Source organism: Vicia villosa, linkage group LG6 (assembly GCF_029867415.1).
Source record: "Vicia villosa cultivar HV-30 ecotype Madison, WI linkage group LG6, Vvil1.0, whole genome shotgun sequence".
Taxonomy (NCBI): Eukaryota; Viridiplantae; Streptophyta; class Magnoliopsida; order Fabales; family Fabaceae; genus Vicia; species Vicia villosa.
This window is the reverse complement of record NC_081185.1, coordinates 23652819-23676879: the sequence shown is the minus strand read 5'-3', so window position 1 is coordinate 23676879 and position 24061 is coordinate 23652819. Positions and strand designations below refer to the sequence as shown.

General features: G+C 35.8%; 2 protein-coding genes and 2 long non-coding RNA genes across 5 annotated transcripts; 3 read left to right on the top strand and 1 right to left on the bottom strand.

Annotated features, from left to right (window-relative positions):
- Nucleotides 1–2060: 2060 nt before the first annotated feature.
- Nucleotides 2061–10565, bottom strand: LOC131609006 (uncharacterized). Of its 2 annotated transcripts, XR_009285919.1 has the most exons (5): nt 10198–10565; nt 9969–10112; nt 4187–8472; nt 3958–4101; nt 2061–2461 (listed from the first exon to the last, which is right to left on the bottom strand). It is a non-coding gene; the product is annotated as an uncharacterized LOC131609006 (long non-coding RNA). The 2 variants fall into 2 exon arrangements; XR_009285918.1 differs by having other exon boundaries at nt 9969–10565.
- Nucleotides 10566–11910: 1345 nt separating this feature from the next.
- Nucleotides 11911–12456, top strand: LOC131611338 (uncharacterized). The gene is made up of 2 exons (XR_009286862.1): nt 11911–12078; nt 12161–12456. It is a non-coding gene; the product is annotated as an uncharacterized LOC131611338 (long non-coding RNA).
- Nucleotides 12457–12899: 443 nt separating this feature from the next.
- Nucleotides 12900–13670, top strand: LOC131613374 (uncharacterized). Its single transcript, XM_058885048.1, has one exon. The coding sequence runs from the start codon at nt 12900–12902 to the stop codon at nt 13668–13670; it is 771 nt and encodes a 256-aa protein (XP_058741031.1).
- Nucleotides 13671–22751: 9081 nt separating this feature from the next.
- Nucleotides 22752–23699, top strand: LOC131613373 (uncharacterized). The gene has a single exon (XM_058885047.1). The coding sequence runs from the start codon at nt 22752–22754 to the stop codon at nt 23697–23699; it is 948 nt and encodes a 315-aa protein (XP_058741030.1).
- Nucleotides 23700–24061: the final 362 nt, after the last annotated feature.

Below are 24061 nucleotides of genomic sequence, written 5' to 3'. Positions count from 1 at the left end.
CCGGTGAAATCGCTCTAAGAGCTCAAACCAACTATACCATGCCTCCCCTTGGGCTTTGTACAAACGAGTGACCCTCCCATAGCCTCCTCTTGGGCTTACAATGCAAGGACCCTGGATTGTCCCTCCCATAGCCTCCTCTTGGGCTTACAATGCAAGGACCCTCGGATAGCCTCCTCTTGGGCTTCGTACAAGGACCCACGGGCTTCTTATAAGCATCCCCAATATCCAAATCAAATACCCTAGGAGATTAGACATTTTTCATCTCTATGCTAGGAGTATCTCTTCTATATCATCACAAACAATCAATCAATCAAAATCAAACTTTTTTGCCACAAGGCTGGCTAATCAATCAAACTTCTTTTTGCCACAAGGCTGGCTAATCAATCAAACCGTTTTACCACCGTACTGGATGATTAATCAAAGTTTTTGTCACAAGGCTGACTTCATTGAAACTTTTGCCACGAGGCTGGCTGATTAATCAAAACTTTTTGTCACAAGGCTGACTTCATTGAAAGTTTTTGCCACAAGGCTGGTTAAACAAACAAAAATCAAACAGATGTATGTGATGATATAGATTAGATACATCTAGCATTTAGACGACATTTGTCTATTTTCCTTTGCTTCCACTAGCATAAGTGGGAACTACGATTGCTCTGACTTTCTCAACATCCCTTTGAGAATACGTAGGCACAAGGTCGATCCTTGGCGAGCAAAACAAAACAAAAAAAACCATTCAAACCTTAGCACCCGTAGACCCCGAGCTACAGATGCTCTGATTCCCTTTAAGGGATATGTATGCAGAGGATCGCGATGATCTTTGCGAGCATAATCAAACAAACACCTTAGGTCCCACCTCTTTTCTCACAACAGAACCTCTCAACAATATGGAATGAAAAACAAAGCAAAGAAACCTATAGAGTACTATAGATACGTTGGGTGCTAATACCTTCCCTTCGTATAACCAACCCTCTTACCCAAGATCTCTCCCCCCACTTTTAGGTTATTGCAGCTTTTTTCCTTTTCCTCCTTTGGAAATAATAAAAAGTTTGGTCGAAACAAAGAAAAATCATTTTTAATGAGCACTCGAGCCCAAAGAAGGCATCAGGTGTCTCATCCCACAAAAAAGAGGAACAAAACGATTTTTCGCCCGCGACAGATGGGAAAAGAAATGTTTTACTATTTTTGTGTGTTCGGCAAGACACCACATCTTGTACCTACGTACCCCTTATGTGCAATAGAGAAGTAAGAGCATTTGTAGTTTTGCTCAAACGAAAATACGGAGGTTTGTTTTGTTTGTTTTTAATGGAAAACACATTTCGTCGCTTTCGAATGGAAAACACCAATTGCCATCCACAAGTATAAAGGAGTGTGTATTTGCATCATCTTGATATGGAGAACTTTACTTGGATTTAATTAATAAGCATGTCTCACATTCAAGTGGGAAATATCAACAACTGCAACCTCAACTTTTAGGGGCTTAGGGTTTGCATCACTGCGAGAATCAGACTAATGTTTTTCCTTTCTGAATATGTTTTATTTATAAAATAAAGTGCACAAAGGCACAAAAGAAATTTGACGGTGTTTGTATTTTTTAGGTTTTTTGAAAGTGTTTCAATATGCTTAAGTGTTTTAACATTTATAAGAAAAAAAATTTGATGATCATTTTATCAAAGTCAAAGTTTATTATGAAAAGCTTTAAGTTTGAAAATAAGAAGGTTTCGAAAAAGGGAGACATTTTAAAAATTGAAGAATGGGGTAGGAGATGAAAAGACTATCTAAAGCATAAAGATAAAAGGTGTAACACCCCATTTCTACCCGGTAGTTATAATCGAAATAAGAGTATAAAAATTTCAACAAACAAACGGGATGTCATACTTCACCGAAACATATATCATAAAACAACCTGCTCATTTTAATTCAATAGATACATAACACTTACATACGGATGAACCAAAATAAACTTCATAGATATCAAACTTCGCATTTTAATACACAGCGAAAAATGTTCATATTCGTTATCAAAACATTTTACATCCACCATAAACAACATGTATCCCATTTATAAGCCAACATGGCAACTTCATTTATCATTACTCAAAGTCATTCTTTTGAAATACTTTAACAATAACTAAGATTCAACTATGAAACAACCCAACGTTCATCCCTTCCCGACTGTTACATATCAGAGCAAGGTCCGACTCGACGTAAGCTGTAACACCCCATACATAACTGACTAGTATATTATGCATGAAACGTTAAATTGATACTGAGTACATACAAAAGCTTTAGATATAGAAAGATCCATAATACAATACAACATGAAATTCCAATAAGAATTACAAAACATGTGTCTTCAATGGATCTGCACAGCGGAAAATGAGATTTGACTAGGTCTCCGAGCCATCACCACCTTAAGCCGTCAATCCGAACCTGCTATCTGCCAAAAGCTACTAAACTGCACCTGAAAAAAAAATGAGTTGATTGGGGTGAGATTACTAAATCTCAGTGAGTCCTCCTATCCTATAGGTCCACTCGGTTCTACAGGGTACATGCATCAACAAAATCGAATCCACCATTGATCCGGGTTTTATCCTCACGTCCGGTACAAGCACGGAGAAAACAAGGAATCATCCACCATTGGACGATTAATGCAGATATACAATTATATAAGCAACCAAGTATGCAAAACCCGCATCCATATACGGGGAATCCAGAAGTACGTTAATACCACTAGACTAAGTTACTAACACACCCTCGGTGGGTTCACCCATGCCTATTTGTCAAGAGACTTACACAAGCACCCTGCAAGAATGATTAAATGGGTTCGCACAAACCTACATGGCTGCGAGATGACCTTGCCTAAGAGGCGACATCGTCCCATTAACCATCTGTACGCACGTGGTGTTAACAGCAAGTGCAACACGCCGTCTTGACGCATGAGCCCATCCGGATAGGAACCTAATGATGTAGCCTACATGGCATCATTAGAGATGGTTTACCTGTTATGCGTAGGCTTACTTAGCCGCATAACGCCATCATACCGAGCACGCGAGTGTGTATACAGCAAGTGAGTAAAACGCCTTCAGGCCCTCACAAGCACACTGCAACGGTAGTTCAGGTATGTGCCTCTAGGATCCATGATCAGGGCAGTCCCACAGACAACTCAAGGACCCACGGTCCGAATCGTAACTTAGTACCGGGTCTACTTCGATTCAGCATACACACACATAAGCAAACGCTAAAGCACGCAAGCAGACAACCCCGATTGTTTAACCGAAACAATGGGCATCAATAGAATGATCATATTTCATCATAATATAGCATTCTTATTCCAGCATAACATGGCAGTTAGAAACAATGAGCTAGTTCAGTCTACTATACACAATTTACATAGTATTAGTGTCGCACTTTAACTAAAAGTATGTCAGATATACCGAAAAATAATATTTAGACACCAAGGATAATTTTCCTAGATAGTACACTTTATTAGCTTTCTAACGGTATATGGTACGCGTCAAACGGGTACACGAAGTGGGAGATATGAATTTTCGAAATTCTGAAAATTCTGCTCAGCATGCAGAGTAACGGGTTACTTCATTTCAAGTAACCGGTTACTTCAGCCCAGAATCCATTTTTTTCACTTTTCGCTCCCAGGTAACCGGTTACCTCATCCAAGTAACCGGTTACTTCACCTGCAGAACCCCAAATTCTGCATTTTAAAGCTTCTAAACCAGTCTCAATACTTCTAATTGATTCTAAACATCACCTATATCATTCCACGAATTTTAACATGCAACACTGATCAAGATATACCAGCCAATGATTAATCAAAAACAACTGACAATCAACACAATTAACATGTTAGTGACATGAATTTATGATTATCTCTCACAAAATCCCTAACCCCAATTATAACCCTAACATGCAAATTCCCCAAGCCACTATCTAAGGACTCACCTTGGATTTAATGGAGGTTAAGATCATGCTCTTTGCTGCCATTGAACTCCCACCATAGTCAAAGTTCCACTCCATCCTCATCAAACCCGAAATCACACTTTGACACACATACAGCATGGAGCTTCCAACTTCAAACTCGTTTTTCTCCACAAATAAACAAGCTACTAGAACAAAATAATATACCAAATCGAAGATAATTCCGTGTAGAATCCAAATCTTCGAGAATCACCTGAATCGGAGTTGTGAGCAGAGAGTTATGGCACTTTTAGTGAAGGCTGTCCATGGAATACGAAAATGGGACTTGAGTTATGAGTTCTTCTTTTCTTCTTGGCTCTAATCTCTTTATTATCCAAAAGAAATGATTCTACAATAAGGACACATATTCCTTCATTCCAAACAAGTCTTTATGGCTCATGCATAATGTTAATTGTCTCAATTGCCCTCCAACTAAGTGAGATTTACCACTATGCCATTTGGTTAGGTTCTAACTAATCCACTAACTTCTTATGGTCACACTTGGTATATGTATATTACTACTCATCCAAATGGAACAAGACTAATGTATCCTTTAATTATCATTTTACCAATTAATGACAATTATCGGTGTCGGAAAGTCGGGGTATTACATTCTCCCCCCCCTAAATTGAATTCGTCCTCGAATTCTTTCCGGTCACCACGGAAACAACGTGTCCAAATCTATATCAACCATGGGATGAAATGTTCCTTACATTTCTCTTTAGATAACCTCACTACTCTGTCTGAGGGTCATTCCATACGAAGAAACATAATCTGCAAAAACACCTGCGTCCCACTATGCATGGTTAGAACCTTGACTCTCAAGCAACACGTCTATCCAGATACCTCTTCTTGACACACCTGGGAAAAGATCCTTCCAGGGTCCTAGGCCTTCACTGCTCTGCACTGAATCTCCCGAATTTCAGAACCCTAGCAACCCACTCCTGTTGGATATCTGCTGTTCAAACTCTACTGTGTTCACCCTTGTCCAACACACTTACTGATTCACTTAGCTCCTTGAATTACTTCCCCTTCGAGAATTTACTGCCACAGCGTCACTTCTGCGACAACACTTCAAATTATTCTCCACTCAAGTCCATAAAATGTCATTAGGTGTTAGCCAAATTCCTTGGTCTTAACTTCCGGTTCCCAAAGTGGTAGGATGGTTGTCCCAAGCTTGCCTCTACTTATACAACTATTCCTCTTTACTCGATTCTCACCTCAGTCCTAGATGTATCAATCATTACCGCAATCCACGATGGTGTAGCCTTCCACAACCATAGCATTGATGCCCAACAACTTCGCATAAGGTTTTGCCTACAAAGGTGGACTTCATCGATTAACCTGCGACCATTGTCCAGCTCTTCATGCACGCTCACAGTGCACAAGACATAACCACGAAGAACTTGTGCCAATTGAAATCCTTCACTTACCTTCAGTATTTCGACGGTCTGTTACTCAGTCCAACCCTTGTGACTTGCAAGCTAAACTGATGACCTACGAACATCGGACCGCATGCCATCCACAAAATGTATTCCCAAGCTGGTCCATTGACAACACCTCTCGAGTTTATGGTGGATCCTCAAGAGACTGGAATCAACAAAACACTGCTTCGACAATTTCCCTTAGGAAGATACTTTCATCCCAACATAAAAATCCTACAAATAGTTCGTTCGTTCCTACCTCAAAGTTATCTGATTCTTCCTCGATCCGTTGCGCTACTCTGATTCTAATAATTTACACACACCTTGAAATCCTCTGAGTCACGTTATATCCATAATTCACTTAGTTCCCATTAATACACAATAATTCCTTATCTACAGTTGTCCAAATACAACACGGGCCAGGACTCCATATACATCCATCATCGACTACTACTCTTCAAAGTTGCATGCTCTCCAGAATCAAGCTTCTACTTACTCTGCCAGTCCATATAGTTCATCTACCACAACTTAGGTACACGTTTCGATCTCAGGACATTGAAACCCAAATACTCATTGACTTAGAGGTTCTTCCTTGTCACTGATTTCCACAGCGTACAACTGCTATGTTTTTCAGTCCAACCAATCTTGTTGCTCAACCGGTATATCGAACCCTTCTCAACGTACTGCAGCTCATGATAACTCTAGCAAATTTACACAACTTCTACCCAACCATACACCTTCATTCTCTTAGCGTAGTATCACATCTGATAACTCGTGTGACTTACTGATATAACGATCCTCCCATAGCCACACTCTATTCACACAGTCATCTAATGTCTGTTCCACCTCTGACCTAAACTGACTTCCTCGGCGGCTGCATCCTTCATTTCGGTGCTCCTAACAGTCAGAGCGTAGCCATAATGCAAGAAATTGCACTTTGCACTTCGAACATCTCTCTTACAAACTCCTCAGAAGTTCTCAAACCAAAATGTCCATGCTTTACAAAGATTAACACTTCTCCACTCAGAGTATCTAGCAATACCTTACCAGACACATCACACATCGAACTAGTCCAAGACACAACTTGCATATTCCATCACCGGTCGCCTATGGTACATGATAGCCACTCACCATACTGACCAGGATATCATGACCGCACATGAGTCCCACCCTAGACACTCATGCAAAATTTCCAACTTAACACTTCGAGAAACGAGAACGTCTGCAAGGTATAATCTGACTCTAACTCGCGCGAGCATGATCATTCAGAGTCTCTATAAGCATAGTATCGGGTCTTGATCCATCTCACCATCGCCTGTCTAGTCATTTATCTACTATCGAGCGTGACGTCTGGATCCTCATCCCACATACCTTATGAGAGTCTAGATCTGTGTCTCACGAGTGCCAATTCAGAATTCTACCTTGAGCTTCAGATCACCTTTGTCCCACACATGTCGGAAAAAAGGATGACTCACGCATCTTGTGCACGATAGCGATACTGTGGCATTATACCAGTCTGGTAGTACCAACATGGTGGTCCAACTCCGAGGCCATGTATCCAGGTAATCTACCTCCGTGGCGTATAACGACCTCCACGCGTATCCTAAAGTCACAACCGACAAGTGTCTGAACAGGCCTCCAATAGGTTCATCGTTCCTCAAGTCCTTCGAATCACACTCTTCAGGATGCTAAAACCTGAGAGTGCTACACACCAAGGTTTACTTACTCGGAAAGCCAAAAATTCCAAGCACGAAGATTTGAAGTTCAACTTCGGATTACCATGCAGTGCGCGTACCCACTCGTCCCACGCATGCATGAGATTCCAAGGATAATTCAGTCCAGATAGGAATATTATGGTTCCGAGCAACCAACTCAACTGCGATCATCCTGCTGACGTTCCAGATGGGTGTTAGTTCTTGTTTGCCTGAATGCCCAACGCCAAGCGTAGTTCTATGGCTTCACTCGGGGTCAGACAAACAACAACTAACAAGAACTTAGGTCACTGCATTTCACGCTTCTACATCATTTCATATTCCATCTAGCGTAGTTCTAGAACTTAAATATAAAATGATAAGAACAGAAATACACATCCTCTTCTATCGACCGGGTATTCAAACCCCGCCCAATCGTAAGTTACCACACTCGTACCTTCCACCAACATTTACTAGGTAACTACTCTCGCTTAGGGTACTTCGAGTTAAATCAGGATCTAATACTTCGTCCATCCAATTATTGTCCATGCCAGCATAATCAGAAAGGTCCGACTCCTCTGTCTGCATTTCCAAGGTCATTCTGTCCTATCAGCTCACCCGTCATACCTAACACCGGCAGCATCATCAGTACTAAATCCTAATAAATCCCAGCTCAACACCTTCGGAGAATCTCACTTACAAGGCCCTATCTCAATCCTTACTGGATTTCCCTTGCTATTACCAAGACTTAGAGAAAGTTTCACTCCGTCCAATCAAAATCTTGTGAGTTCTAGTTGTCTCGATCCACACCTTGATAGTTTGGGTATCACTACTTCACATCAACCGCTCTCCTTAAACTTGACGACTCCAATATTCTCCACTTACGTCGTCCAAACAATCCATTATTCACCCCACTCCAACTACATGGGTTCACAACACTTACAGGTTTACGAGTCCTCGTGGCGGCTCTGCCGTAATTCTACCGTCCCACACTCAGTCGATGAGTTGATCAAGTTCAACGGCTGAATGAGATACTAGTAAAATCAGGCTAGCAACGCACACATGTGAGGAGGAAAGGATTTGCTAGTGATGTCTCATGGCTCGGCCGAGAATCAACCAGGCTCTGATACCAACTGTAACACCCCATACATAACTGACTAGTATATTATGCATGAAACGTTAAATTGATACTGAGTACATACAAAAGCTTTAGATATAGAAAGATCCATAATACAATACAACATGAAATTCCAATAAGAATTACAAAACATGTGTCTTCAATGGATCTGCACAGCGGAAAATGAGATTTGACTAGGTCTCCGAGCCATCACCACCTTAAGCCGTCAATCCGAACCTGCTATCTGCCAAAAGCTACTAAACTGCACCTGAAAAAAAAATGAGTTGATTGGGGTGAGATTACTAAATCTCAGTGAGTCCTCCTATCCTATAGGTCCACTCGGTTCTACAGGGTACATGCATCAACAAAATCGAATCCACCATTGATCCGGGTTTTATCCTCACGTCCGGTACAAGCACGGAGAAAACAAGGAATCATCCACCATTGGACGATTAATGCAGATATACAATTATATAAGCAACCAAGTATGCAAAACCCGCATCCATATACGGGGAATCCAGAAGTACGTTAATACCACTAGACTAAGTTACTAACACACCCTCGGTGGGTTCACCCATGCCTATTTGTCAAGAGACTTACACAAGCACCCTGCAAGAATGATTAAATGGGTTCGCACAAACCTACATGGCTGCGAGATGACCTTGCCTAAGAGGCGACATCGTCCCATTAACCATCTGTACGCACGTGGTGTTAACAGCAAGTGCAACACGCCGTCTTGACGCATGAGCCCATCCGGATAGGAACCTAATGATGTAGCCTACATGGCATCATTAGAGATGGTTTACCTGTTATGCGTAGGCTTACTTAGCCGCATAACGCCATCATACCGAGCACGCGAGTGTGTATACAGCAAGTGAGTAAAACGCCTTCAGGCCCTCACAAGCACACTGCAACGGTAGTTCAGGTATGTGCCTCTAGGATCCATGATCAGGGCAGTCCCACAGACAACTCAAGGACCCACGGTCCGAATCGTAACTTAGTACCGGGTCTACTTCGATTCAGCATACACACACATAAGCAAACGCTAAAGCACGCAAGCAGACAACCCCGATTGTTTAACCGAAACAATGGGCATCAATAGAATGATCATATTTCATCATAATATAGCATTCTTATTCCAGCATAACATGGCAGTTAGAAACAATGAGCTAGTTCAGTCTACTATACACAATTTACATAGTATTAGTGTCGCACTTTAACTAAAAGTATGTCAGATATACCGAAAAATAATATTTAGACACCAAGGATAATTTTCCTAGATAGTACACTTTATTAGCTTTCTAACGGTATATGGTACGCGTCAAACGGGTACACGAAGTGGGAGATATGAATTTTCGAAATTCTGAAAATTCTGCTCAGCATGCAGAGTAACGGGTTACTTCATTTCAAGTAACCGGTTACTTCAGCCCAGAATCCATTTTTTTCACTTTTCGCTCCCAGGTAACCGGTTACCTCATCCAAGTAACCGGTTACTTCACCTGCAGAACCCCAAATTCTGCATTTTAAAGCTTCTAAACCAGTCTCAATACTTCTAATTGATTCTAAACATCACCTATATCATTCCACGAATTTTAACATGCAACACTGATCAAGATATACCAGCCAATGATTAATCAAAAACAACTGACAATCAACACAATTAACATGTTAGTGACATGAATTTATGATTATCTCTCACAAAATCCCTAACCCCAATTATAACCCTAACATGCAAATTCCCCAAGCCACTATCTAAGGACTCACCTTGGATTTAATGGAGGTTAAGATCATGCTCTTTGCTGCCATTGAACTCCCACCATAGTCAAAGTTCCACTCCATCCTCATCAAACCCGAAATCACACTTTGACACACATACAGCATGGAGCTTCCAACTTCAAACTCGTTTTTCTCCACAAATAAACAAGCTATTAGAACAAAATAATATACCAAATCGAAGATAATTCCGTGTAGAATCCAAATCTTCGAGAATCACCTGAATCGGAGTTGTGAGCAGAGAGTTATGGCACTTTTAGTGAAGGCTGTCCATGGAATACGAAAATGGGACTTGAGTTATGAGTTCTTCTTTTCTTCTTGGCTCTAATCTCTTTATTATCCAAAAGAAATGATTCTACAATAAGGACACATATTCCTTCATTCCAAACAAGTCTTTATGGCTCATGCATAATGTTAATTGTCTCAATTGCCCTCCAACTAAGTGAGATTTACCACTATGCCATTTGGTTAGGTTCTAACTAATCCACTAACTTCTTATGGTCACACTTGGTATATGTATATTACTACTCATCCAAATGGAACAAGACTAATGTATCCTTTAATTATCATTTTACCAATTAATGACAATTATCGGTGTCGGAAAGTCGGGGTATTACATAAGCAACGAAAGATTGACATCTTTCAAGCTACTCCGAAAGCGCACTAATCTTCTTAACCTGCACATTACCAACATAAGGGTAATATTCAAATATAAGGGGTGAGATATCAAATCATATAATTGGGTTTATGATAAATAATATAATAGTTCAGATTTTATAAAATCACCGCTTCACAGTATCAACATCACAAATTCACTTCACTTCACATCATTATATTCATCAAGTAATTAAAGTCACAATTCAAGTCACAGCACGCCACGTAAATTCATACATGCAATATAGAATGAGACACTAACAATGCACATGCATGTGGTACCTAGGGCTTCAGCCCCCATCGCTAATTGCCAATTAATAGAGGCATCCAACAAGGCATAAGCCTTCATCACAGTTTGCCAATCCAGACTGTTACAAAATATGCAAATGTATGTGACTCGATGAATGCAACATCACATACTCAACAACAACAAAACTCGTCACGAGGCATACGACTATATCACCATCATTACTAATAAATAGAGGTAATCAATCGTCACTATAGTTCCTGCACTTCGCAATATTAACAAAATAATAGCATCACATCGTCACTGACCATAGACCTATAATTTTGTATCAACACATCACAACAACAATTTAACGACAACAACTCAACAACAACGAATCAACAACAACAACAAATCAACAACAACAACAACAAATCATCACAAATGATACAACAACAATTAACACTGGCTAGAAAACCTATAAAACTATCTTGCCAATAAAAAGTTGTAATTCATCCAACTCACATCACCTGCGAAATCACAAGTTTTCAACCAATATTCAACACACAATTCAACCAAAACAATTTACAAATCTTCCGTAATTATTTGGACAATTCAACTACACCGGCTAAATAATTAACGGTTAAATATTCTATTAATTCTACTTCGTACTATTCTGTCGCATGACGTCTCTGTTAAATTAATTAGTCTACCACTTATACCATTATTCATTATTAGTCCAAATCTGATACCGATAATTTTCACTGATTTTGTGCTGTGAGTATTTTTCTCAAAATATCTATTATATATATATACAATTGCCATCCTATATACGGGTATTTGTAAGAATTACATTTTTATGAGAGATTAAATAATAATTAATAAAACATTAAATTATAATGATAGAAATTTTGTATGCGAACACCTTCTTAAGTGTGATAAAGGGCAAATATCCCTCATTCATCTAGTTAAGAGACATCTAATAATTATTTTATTATTTACAATAAAATTACAACTCTATTATTAAATTTTTTTTATAATCCAACAAATGCTCAAAACTATATTTATTTATAAGAGAACATAAATGTTATACACTAAAAAAATCAAATCATATTCTTTGTTTACTTTGCAAAATAAGGAAAAATATGGCTAAAATTCACATGTTTATTTATGCCATGATTATATTTCTTTCTCTATCTCTTGTTGCACCAGAACATTTCCGTAAGACATTTTTCATACTTTTCAAAATTTCTAACTTACATTTAAGTAATATATAATTGTATTCTCTCTATTTTAATTGCAGCACTTGAACATGAATGTAGAATTGATCAAGATTGTACAAGGGTTGTTGAATATCCTTTGGTTATGAGGTGCATTGGTTACAGATGTGTAGTTATTAACACTAATAATCCTGGGCCAAAACCTAAGGGAATTCACAAATTTCATGAAGGGAAAAAATGATCTCTCCTGCAAGAAAAATATTTGTAGTATATGGATACCAATAATTATTATTTTTATTTATGCTTTATTTTCTAATTTTATAAACCTCTAAATTATGGCTTGTACTCTAAGATGACAATAATATAATAAAATTATTTAGATCGTTTTCTTTTCACTTAATTTTTTAGGCTTACATGGTCTATTTGGTTGGCTGTACAACCTTGGTCAAATGTCACTACAAGAAAATATGACATTAGCTACCATAAATTCGCTACGGAATATTTTAGTAGTTAATCTCAAGTTATAAAAAGTGAGTTTTAATTGAATATCTTTATTTTTTTAACAAAATTATGTTACAATATTACTAAATATGTATTATATTATATTATATATTATTACATTTACAAACTTAAAAAAATATCCTTTTCTGATCATTATCTCTCTACCTTAGTTTTTTGGGTTTGAGAAAGTTTGCGATAGGAAGATTCTCTTCTCCGAGGCTCTCTAACGGCTAGATACCCTATCGATAACGGCTAGTTTTATCTCCCCAACTTCCACATTCTCTTCCACCTCCGCCTCTGTTTCTCCCCTCTTCTTCTCCAATGGGTGCTTCCTTTCTTTTCCCTAAAACAAACTTGACAGGTTTGAATCAATCGAAACTGATTCATAAAAAGAAAACTTCAGCCCCAAAATCATTTGCTAGTGTGGTATCAAACAGTGTTTGCGATATTCCACAGAGTCAATTCCCTCAAGTTTGTATTAAAGGTAATAGGCTTGCTATTACAATACCTGGAGAAGAATATAAGCTAGGAGTTGAAGCTTGCAAGCATCATCTTCATGGTCGCGTGGTCTGGTCTAAAGGTTCTTCGCCTCTCACGGTGGTAAACCTGAAGGAGAAGCTTTTGTCTCTTTGGCCATCAATATGTAAATGGAGTGTCACATCCCTTGGAAAGGGCTTCTTCAAATTTGCTTTTTCATCGCTGGAAGATGTACAACGTGTTAGATCGGTGAGTGCATGGACTCTTCCGCAAGGAGTCCTCAAACTCTTCCCTTGGACTAAAGATTTCACTCCAGCTACTTTGAAGCAAACTTCAACACAAGTTTGGATCAGGATCCATGGCCTTTCCCAAGAATACTGGAGACCAAAAATCCCTTTTGCAATAGACAGTAGTATTGGAACTCCAATATGCATTGACTTTGCAACTAACAAATTAGTTTTTGAAAGGCCTTTTGGTCATTTTGTTCGTGTATTGGTGGACCTGAATATAACTAGGGATCTGAGCTATAGGATTCTGGTGGAAAGAATTGGTTTCGCCTTCTTTGTGGATATAGAATATGAGAAGTTACCCGAGTTCTGTTCTCATTGTTCTTGAATAGGCCACTCAGTTAACAACTGCAAAAGGATGGAGGTCAGCAAAGACATGAGCAAAGGCACAGAGAATCGACCTAATAAAGATTGAATGAAAGCTCCTATGAAATCCTTAGAGAATGGCAAGACTGTGATTAATCCAGTTATTAATGTTATGAATGATAAACCTGAGATGAATGCGAATATTGTTGGAGAGATCTCTAACCCTCATCACGGAGAAACCTCAAACTCTCATCTGATAGAGACTCAAAGGGTGGACAAATCTAATGAAGGAACACATGAAGATAATCTCATCAATTCTGAAAATTATGAGGAAGGAACCGAATTGGATAGTGAATATGTTGAAGTTATACAAATTGTGGAATTTGTTCTTGAAACTCAGATTGATCCGGCCCACAAGGCACACGTTACTAATTTCTTACATGAATCCTAGGCCAATATGGCTAACAAAGAAAGGGATGATGATAATGGAGTGTACATTTTTCCTGTTAAGGGTTTCCAAGTTGTCTTCAATAAAAAGAGAAAAAACAAGAAAGTTATATCTTCAAGCTCAATCAAAACTAGACCAAGGTCTAGTCATAACAAATTGACCTTATAAACTGCCTCTTTTAGAATATTAGAGGGGTAGCAAATAGGGCTTCAAGGCTGGCACTTAAAAACCTGATTCTAAAAACTCTCCTGAGTTTATGTTCATTGCTGAACCTTGGATGGACTGGGATGATTACCCTCAACAATGGTTTTCCAGGTTTGATCTAAAGTTGTTTGCTGGTAACAATAAAGATAATCTTCTTCCCAATCTTTGGTGTTTCTGTAAATCGAATTATAATCCTGATATTATTCTAATTGATGATCAACATATATCTTTCACTATTAAATTACATGATTCTGTTTTTGGATTCTCATTCATTTATGCCTCTAATAACTATATTCATAGAAGAAATCTTTGGTATGCTCTTAGAAATACTCCCCCTAACATTCACTGGTCCTTCATGGGAGATTTCAATGCTATTGTTAGTGTTACTTTGTTGTGTGTAATACCCTCCCTAAGTCCAATTCTGATCATTACCCGATTCTAATTTCTATAAAGCTTGATAACTTAACTTTTAAAAGTCAATTCAAATTTCATAAAATGTGGACCATGAATGAGGACTGTGATAAATTAGTTAGGGATTCTTGGAATGTGAAGTTTTATGGCTGCCCTATGTACATTCTTGACCAAAAACTTTAACTACTCAAGAGTAGGCTTAAAGTGCGGAACAAGGACATCTTTGGTAATGATCAAAATAAAATTGTTCAGGCTGAAAGTAACCTTAAAGATATTCAAAAGGAAATTGAGGATCATGGCTACACTGACATGTTGCATAAGAAAGAAATAAAAGCTCAACATGATTTGGAATTGGCTTTAAACATAGAAGAGGAGTTATGAAAGGAAAAATCCAGACTTAATTGGCACTCAAAAGGGGATAGAAACACTAGGTTTTTTCATACCTATGCTAAAATTAAAATAAAGAATAACCTTATTTCTTGTTTGAATATAAATGGTAACTTAGAATATGACCAACATAAGCTTGAGATTCATATTGAAACTCAGTTCTTTAAGCTTTTCAACTCCAGCTTTGAAAGGCAGGATATTGGCCTTATACAAAGAGGGATTCCTAACTTAGTGAATGAGGCCACAAATGACATGCTCACTAGAATTCCTAATTCTGAGGAAATTTATAATGTTGTTACTAACTTGAACATTGAATCTGCTCCTGGGCTTGATGGGTTTGGGGCCTTTTTATTTGTCCACTTTAGGAATATCATTAAAGTAGATGTTGTCAATGCCATTACTCAATTTTTTATTGCAGGGTTGGATCCTTCCAAATTACAATGCTATTAATATGGTCTTGATTCCTAAAAGTCAGAAGGCCAATATTATTGATCAGTTTAGGCCAATAGCTATGGCTAGTTTTAAGTTTAAAATCATTTCCAAAATTCTGGAAGACAGGTTAGCCTCTATCCTTCCTTCTCTTATTTCTAGTGAGCAAAAGAGTTCTATTGCTGGAAGAAACATCAGAGAGGGCATCTTACTCACTTCTGAGCTCATAAACATTTTAGGAAATAAAATCTACAGTGGGAATGTGGCTCTCAAAATTGACATAGCCAAAGCTTTTGACACATTAAATTGGAATTTTATCATTAAAACATTGGCTTGTTTTGGATTCAATAACAAATTTTGTCATTGGAACCAAGTTATCCTTGCTTCTGCTTCTCTCTCCATATGTTTGAATGGTAAAGCTGTAGGCTATTTCAAATGTACTAATGAGGTGAGACAAGGAAATACTCTCTCACCCCTCCTATTATGTATTACAGAGAATGTCCTTAGTAGAGGATTAATTGAACTTGTCACTTCTAACAAGCTGAATCTCATACAAGCTAATAGATCTTGCCATGTTCCTTCACACACTTTTTTTGCTGATGATATTATGATATTCTGCAGGGGTGACTCTAAATCCCTTAAGTCTTTTTCTGAACATCTAAAGGATTATGCTTACAAGTTCTAAGTCAATTATTTATGCTGGTGGCCTCTCTTTGACTAGGCATACTAGACTTGCTGAGATCCGATTCAATTTTTTGTTCTTTGACGTTTTTCTACGCTTGTTTTAGTTTCAGATCTAGTTGATTCTCTACCTCAAGCTTTCGATTCAAAGCTCAAATCATTCTATTTGATTCCTCTTCAGGTTAATTTTTTACTACTCGATTTACTTGTTCTTATTGATTTTTATTGCTTTAGATTTGTTAGGTTTTGAGATCTGAACGTTTTTTTTAATGTTTTTGTTTACGGATCTGAGTCAATTGGTTTTAAATTTTTTGAGATGTCGAAGTCGAAGGCCGCACTGTATCGGAATTTGGTCCCGACCTTCTTATTCTTGTCGGATTTTGTAACACCCTTCTAATCCCCCGATGAATTAAATAATATTTTCAGAGTAAACATGTAATTAAGAACGTTACAACTACTTCATATAAAATAAAACATCTGTCATGCTATTCTGAGGAACATAATTAACTACAACATGTTTAAAACACAGCGGAATACTTCATCAGTTGAATATTTAAAACCATAGTCTACCACATTCAAGGCATAAACAACATTATTCAACAATAAAACCAAAACAACAGTTAATATCCAACTCTAAAAGCAAACGTTCCCCAGTGTTACAAGACCAGAGCATGACACCGACACAACCGAACTAAAACGAAGTAACTCTACGAGTTATCCTCACCAGTCGTAAGCCGCTACACTTTAATCTGAAAAATAACAACAGTAAGGGTGAGTCTCATCCATAATTAAACAATGTTATCAGTTCATAAACGATAAAACATCAACAGTATAATATCCATCCAATAGCAAATACATTCAGATTATATACACATCCACCAATCACGACCATTAATCAAACATACAACATTATAACATTGGACCACTTCCATTCATGTTATAATGATTCATACACCTAATGCAATGCAACTACATGCATGTGGTAGCCAGGGCCGGCCCTGGGCCAGGGCAAGCTGGCCCACAGCCCAGGGCCTCAAAAAAATGGGGGCCTCAAATTGGGAGGTGTAGCTGAAAAATAATAATACTGAAATAATAAAATATATTTGTTTTAGCGAAAATAAAGTACAACAGTTGGTTGTGGCCCAGCGGATTTGTCAAAGCTTAGGGGCGTACACTTATCAGTTCGAGTCCTGCAGACTGCCAATTGTTAATTTTTTAGCTCAGTGGTATATCTACAATTCATAACTCCCAAAATCTCTAAGTAGTAAATAAATATGGCAATAAATTTTGATTCATAAGAATATGGAGAGGTAAAAAATCATTTTAATTTAATTAATTATGCCTTAGTGTCATAACTCTCTCAATCTAACTAATTAGTGTTCCTTAAATTTTAATTATAAAATAATTTGTATATATTCAATTAAAATTTATAATTATATTTTAAATCTAAAAATTTATTTTTGATGATTATTTATTTCAAATTTATAATTTTATTTTAATTTATTTTAGTATAAAATTTAAAAATAATTTATATGTTATAATTAAATATTTAAAAGTTTGTCATATAATTACCTCATTTATTATTGAATTTTTACGTATTAGGGTCAGGACAAGGTTTACCTCTACTCCTACATTTTTTAGTCATATGATTTGGTTTTCCGCAAGTAAAGCAAGAGAAAACGTCTATTTTATTTTTTTTTGAGATGGTTGATATTGCCTAGAAGATTCTCATTTTCAATTCACTTAATTATATTTCGATTTTGAATTCTTTAAATCTGCGTTGAAAATCTTTTTATTGTTTGAAACAACCAAGACATTATATTTTTTATCTTGTCTATGAGATTCTTCTTCGTTTTGGAGACGAGTGGTATATTTTTTGTTATGAGTCCATTTATTTGTTTGCCCCGGGCCTCCAAAAAGTCGGGACCGGCCCTGGTGGTAGCAAACATGGGATTCACATATCTCACTGATCCACCATCATCAAGGATATGGCTACCTCCATCGCTAATTCCACGCAATGGGATTTAGTGACCGCTGATCCATCTCCATCGGAATACAACCACCATATGATTAAGAAATGCATGCATCATCTATCACATGCTAATCACCACTTCAATCATATGAACAACATTATCATAATTGAATTCGTCACACAGTGAAAACGACAATAACACCTTTCACAATCGTGTACCAAGTACAACAAACTAACACAACAACAACAGGGAATTTACAACATCACCACACCACATACAACACATCCATCGCAATTCGTCATTTCGAGAAATACCGGGTTTATAAAATAAAAATTAGCTACTGCTCTTTGGGTTATTTAAATAGGTAGAAAATAAAATTATCGACTCGACGTCCAAAATAGCACCCAAAACGGACTTACGGTTCAAAAGATATGAGTTTTATAAAAATAATTATTTTTCAAAAACATACAGCGGTAACCGATTGCTCAAATGCCAGTAACCGGTTACTGCATCTCACATAAACCAGAATTCTGCTTTTAATAGGGGTAACCGATTACCTCCCTTTCAATAACCGGTTACTTCCTCCCAGACAACAACAAATACATTTTCAAACAGTGATAACCGATTACCCTACTCCCGGTAACCGATTACCTCGTACCTGCAACCCCAAAAACTAGTTTTTACAGCAACTTAAGCTCCCCAAACACCACCCAATTGAACCATTACGATTGTACATGAAAAACATAGCAAATTTATAGGTAATACATGTTATATCATCAATCAAACAACACATCCAACATCATCAATCATCACAAACATGTATTTACACATAATTTATCAAATCGGACCTAAATGTTCAAAACCCCAACCTAGAATCCATTTCTCTATCGAATCAATACCATACAATATCAATCCTATCATCTACAACCCGATAATAGAGGTTAATTGGAAGAGTCCCCCTTACCTTAGAGTTTGGGATCCTTGAAAGCTCTCTTCCTCTTCTTTTCCTCTTTCGCACTCTCATGTTCTCTGCCTTCTCTCTACTTTGCTCTTCTCCCCCCTTTTTGGCTTTCTATTTCTTTTTCACAAATTTCCTTTATTTTATGAAAATGAATTAGTAGTTAGTTGGGCCAATGTCACTTAACACCCCTTCTCTGCTAACTTCACCACAAGCCCAACAACACTCGTCCCCATAATTCTTCCAATTTTGATTTAATCACTGAATAAGTTAGTAAATCTAAATAATTAAATTAAAAACTCAATTAAATTAATTTACGAAATTACGGATGTTACAGAATTCATGATTCTAACTTTGATGTCGACGCGCTGATGACATGTTTGATTCTATTTCTCTTTTTCAAATTTCAATTCATGAGTTCGTTTTATATGTTTACTTTTTAAATTTAACTGATGTCGAAAGGTGTTGAACATGAGGTTGTTTTCAAATGAAGATACTAGTAAAGAATGGGATCATAATTTCATGCAGAATAATTATCAAGTTTTTTAGTTGGTAAAATATGCAATAAGTTGTAAATTAAGTCTTTATCCAAACAAGACCTTAGGCTATGAGTAATTATGTGAAAATGTTTGGTTATGCTTAGTTAAGTTGTTTATTCAAACATGGTCTAATTGATTGATTATGGGTTTGTACAATGAGTCGGTTTATGTTGTATGTATTCTTAAAGGATAAGAAGTCAGATTTCCATGTGCCAATGGCGGCTCAAAGAGCCAAGCCCTTCTATGCCTCTTTAGTGGACAGGTTTGGGAATGCTTATAACTCTTATGCAATCAAGGTGTGCTATCCGTTTTTTGTTATAAAACTTCTTAAAAGTTGTATAGGAATACATACATGGTTTTTTATCCTGCAAGAGCCTCCTAAGCTTGTGTGTAGGTAATAACCATATGAACATTTTCTTATCTCTATGTATCAATAGAAAGTTCTATAAATTCTTGGAAAGATGAAGTGGATAACTACTGCAGTTTATGAACATATGCATCTAAATTCAAATAAAATATATTGGAAAATAATCTTATTAGTATCTTTGCACCATTCTCAACAAGAAACATACCAAGTGATGTTTCATGTTTCAAATTATTTGAATATAGTCTCTGATTTAATTCTGGAAGCCCTTAATAGACATGTGGAGAACATATATGTTATCCTGTTTGTAAGCAAGGAAAGTTTAAAGACAACTAACTATAGTCACATATATTGAATTTACTATTCTCTATTGTGATAACCTGAGTGTCATTCATATTGAAGGTAACCACATGTTCCATGAAAGTTGTGACAAATGTTTTTGAGAGAAGATTAAGGTGTTCCATACTCCTCGTAGATTAAGGTGTTGCGAGGAGATTTCTTAGTTTGTAAGAAAATTAGTACCTCACAAATCTTTATTTTTTGTAAATATTGCAATTTGGTAAGTACAACTATCATGCTCATAAAAATTTAGAAGTAATGCGCCGCAACATCACATGAAACTGATTTATTTTCTGAAACGTTGTTGTGTAATCATAATTGCCGGAACCTTTTTCTCATTGGGAAAAAAAGAGGTGATCTGAAGATTTTATGGACAAGACGAGAACCAGAAAGGCATTGTCCTCATATTCAAGAAGTCAACCAACCAATCAATTAACCACCATTGATTTCCAACAAAATTGTATCTTTAGTTTAGGAGATTGTGTTAACACATTAACACTATAAATAAAACAAAATGTGATTTTGATGTATTTCAGTTTTTTAATAATATTATAATTATGGAAAATGCTAATTAGTAAGAAAGTATGAAAGCAAGAAAGACAAGAATTAAATCTTAACCATTCATTACCACTACCCCATGATCCGTATTAAAAAATAAATTAAATTTAAAATTAATTTAAAATTATTCTCTAAAATGACAATTGTTCATTCTTGTATTTCTTATTCAAATAATTCTTACTATATAGCATTGCTCTATAATTATTTACAATCTAGCCTAACTACTATATATTAGAATTGATTATAAATAAAATTATTTGATCTACTATGATTAGTTTGATTAGAAATAATGATAAATATAAGATTAAAATAGGCATCAAATTTACTTTAAACATTAGCTTGAGATTTATTAGGATATTTTTGGGGCTATATTGCAGCTTCATAGCTGAGAAACATAAAATTAAGGCCGACATTTTGCCATCTTTTAGTTGTGGTTTAGCTAGAAGTTTTTAAAAATTATATTGAATTTTGCCAGTAAATTTTGACCAAGATAATTAGTCACTCAATCCATGCTACGGCCTATATCGTGGTTAATCCATAATAAATCTCCAACTAACATAATTTAATTGAGATTAGCTACGGAATAACTATTGTTTATTTCGTAGCTAATTGTTGATTTTCTTGTAGTGTTCTTTGAACTTTTTTGTTATTTAAATTCATTATTATTAATTTTAGGGTTAATGAACTTTTTGGTCCCTCTAAATATTGCAAATTTCGTTTTTAGTCCCTCCAAAATTTTCCTTTAAGAAATCGTCGCTTCAAAATTTTTCGTCTAAACTATTGGTCCCTAACGTCAAATTTGCTAGAGATTAGCTACGACTTTAGCCACCGATTAGCTACGAAATTTGACGTTAGGGACCAATTGTTTGGAAGAAAAATTTTGAAGGGACGATTTCTTGAAGGGAAAATTTGGAGGGACTAAAAACAAAATTTTAAATATTTAAAGGGACGAAAAAGTTTATTAACCCTTAATTTTATTATTTTTACCTTTTTAAATAATTAAATTAAATCAGATTTTCAAAATTGTTTTTTTTTTAATATAATTCTAATTTAAATTTTTAGATTAAATTGAAGATTATTTTGTAATTAATCTTAGCAAATCTAATATGAACTAATAATGTAAAGAAAAGGTAATAATTAAAAAAAGTTGAAACCAAACTAATTATTAATCAATAACATTAATACACAAAAACAAAAAAAAAAATACTTAAGGTTTATATTTTTAGGATAGATATATTAGAATTCTTGATCAGTCTCATATAAATTGAGATAGACGGAGACTATTATTTTAAAAGGGTTTAACAAGACGTGTGGATTTGATTTGCTCTATTTATAATAAATAAAATTTGTTTATTAAATTAAAATCTTTGGATTCTTCTATTATTCTATTAAAAAATTTAGGTGAAATTTTATATGAATCAAATTTAGTGATATGATATAAAAAAAAATTAAATTAAATCAAATCGATGGATTTGATTATTTATTAATAATAATCAAATCAACAAAAAAATTAAAAACAAAAGTAAATAATAATCAAATCATCAAAATAATTTAAAACTTTATTTCTATATTTATTACATATAAAAATTTCCATGAATATATTTCTAAATATTAGTATCTTTACCAAAAATCTAAGTCTAATAACATAATCCAAAATTGATTTTATTTATATGCTTGAGAAAGATATATCATTGATAACTCAAAACAATATCAATAATTAGTCTAGAATAGAATAGTATTTAAAAGAAAATTAGGGTTAAGAACATTACACATCTTGGTTTGTTTTCTTAAAGAAATTAATCATAATTTCTCATGGATCAAAATTGTTATTTGCTTTTAAGACTTTGGTTAACCCCATATAATCACCAACTATTTTCTTTGGAATGTGGCTCTTCTCCAAAGCAAATTTCTACATCTTTTCCAAATCTCTCCCATCATATTATTTCCAATTCTTGTAACGGTTTAATATGTTTGTATACTGATTTTTCTTGTGGAAGAGATGTTTTTCTATGCAACCCTACATCAAAGGAGACGAGGCTTCTTCCATTGTCATCTTTGGCTGAAAAAACAAAAGATGGAATGATACTAGGAGTTGGAATGGGACATGATCATAGAAACAAAGATTTAATTAAGGTTGTTAGGATGTGGATTAGCTACCACAAATGTCGTTGTAAGAACTATATTGTTGAAGAATATGATTTAAGAAGTGATTCTTGGAGAATAGTTGAAAGTGCTAATCCATGGAGTTGTGAGTTTGAGACTTGTTCTTTCGCAATGCATTGTAGAGGGGTTTATTATTGGTGGGGAATGGTTAAAGGCTTGAGTACAACAATTGTTACATTGGATGTGGGAGGTGGGTTTCTTAACAAGGTGGCATTGCCAAAAGATGTTGATATTAGTAGTTCAAGTGGAAGATATTTGGGTGTTTTGAATGAATGTATAACGTTAGTTTGTCGTAATTGTTGTGATCAAAATGCGAATTTTGATATTTGGGCGATGAATGGAAGTGGTAATTTAGATTCTTGTTGGACCAAACTTCGAACCATAGAGCATAGTTCACCTTGTGTTCCATTAGTATTTTGGAAGGGAAGAGAGCTTCTTCTAAAAATGTTTGATAAGGTGAGATCTTATAATGTTGATACGAAGGAAATTCGTAATGTCAATTTTGAGAATGAAGGCAGAGGAATTGTTGATATATGTGAAGCTATATTTTGCGAGAAGAGTCAAATTTCAGTTAAATCTCTACCAACAGTGAATTAAGGCAAAAAGAAGTCATCTCCTTTAATATCGTTTTTTTTATTAATTACTCAACCTTATATTTTTTTTATGTTGATTTTGCAATTTTAGAAATTGATTCATAATGTAATTATGTTTTTTTTATTATTGACAATGAATAAATTAATTTAGCTACGTCTTTATACTGCTTCCATATATATTGAAAAATTCATCTATCTCGAGGCCTTCATGAGGTTTCCAAAAATTGAGCATACTTGAGATCAACTGCCATTTCCTCGTCGCATAAGATGAAAAAGTTATAAAATCAGAATTATAATTAAGTAAAAAATATAATAAACATGATTTTGTTTTTGTTGCAGAGCACAGTGACTAAAATTAAAGTTTTA

What these genes read in the sequence shown, in the direction of transcription:
- LOC131613374 (XM_058885048.1), top strand. Translation starts at nt 12,900, where the DNA reads ATGGGTGCTTCCTTTCTTTTCCCTAAAACAAACTTGACAGGTTTGAAT.
- LOC131613373 (XM_058885047.1), top strand. Translation starts at nt 22,752, where the DNA reads ATGGATCAAAATTGTTATTTGCTTTTAAGACTTTGGTTAACCCCATAT.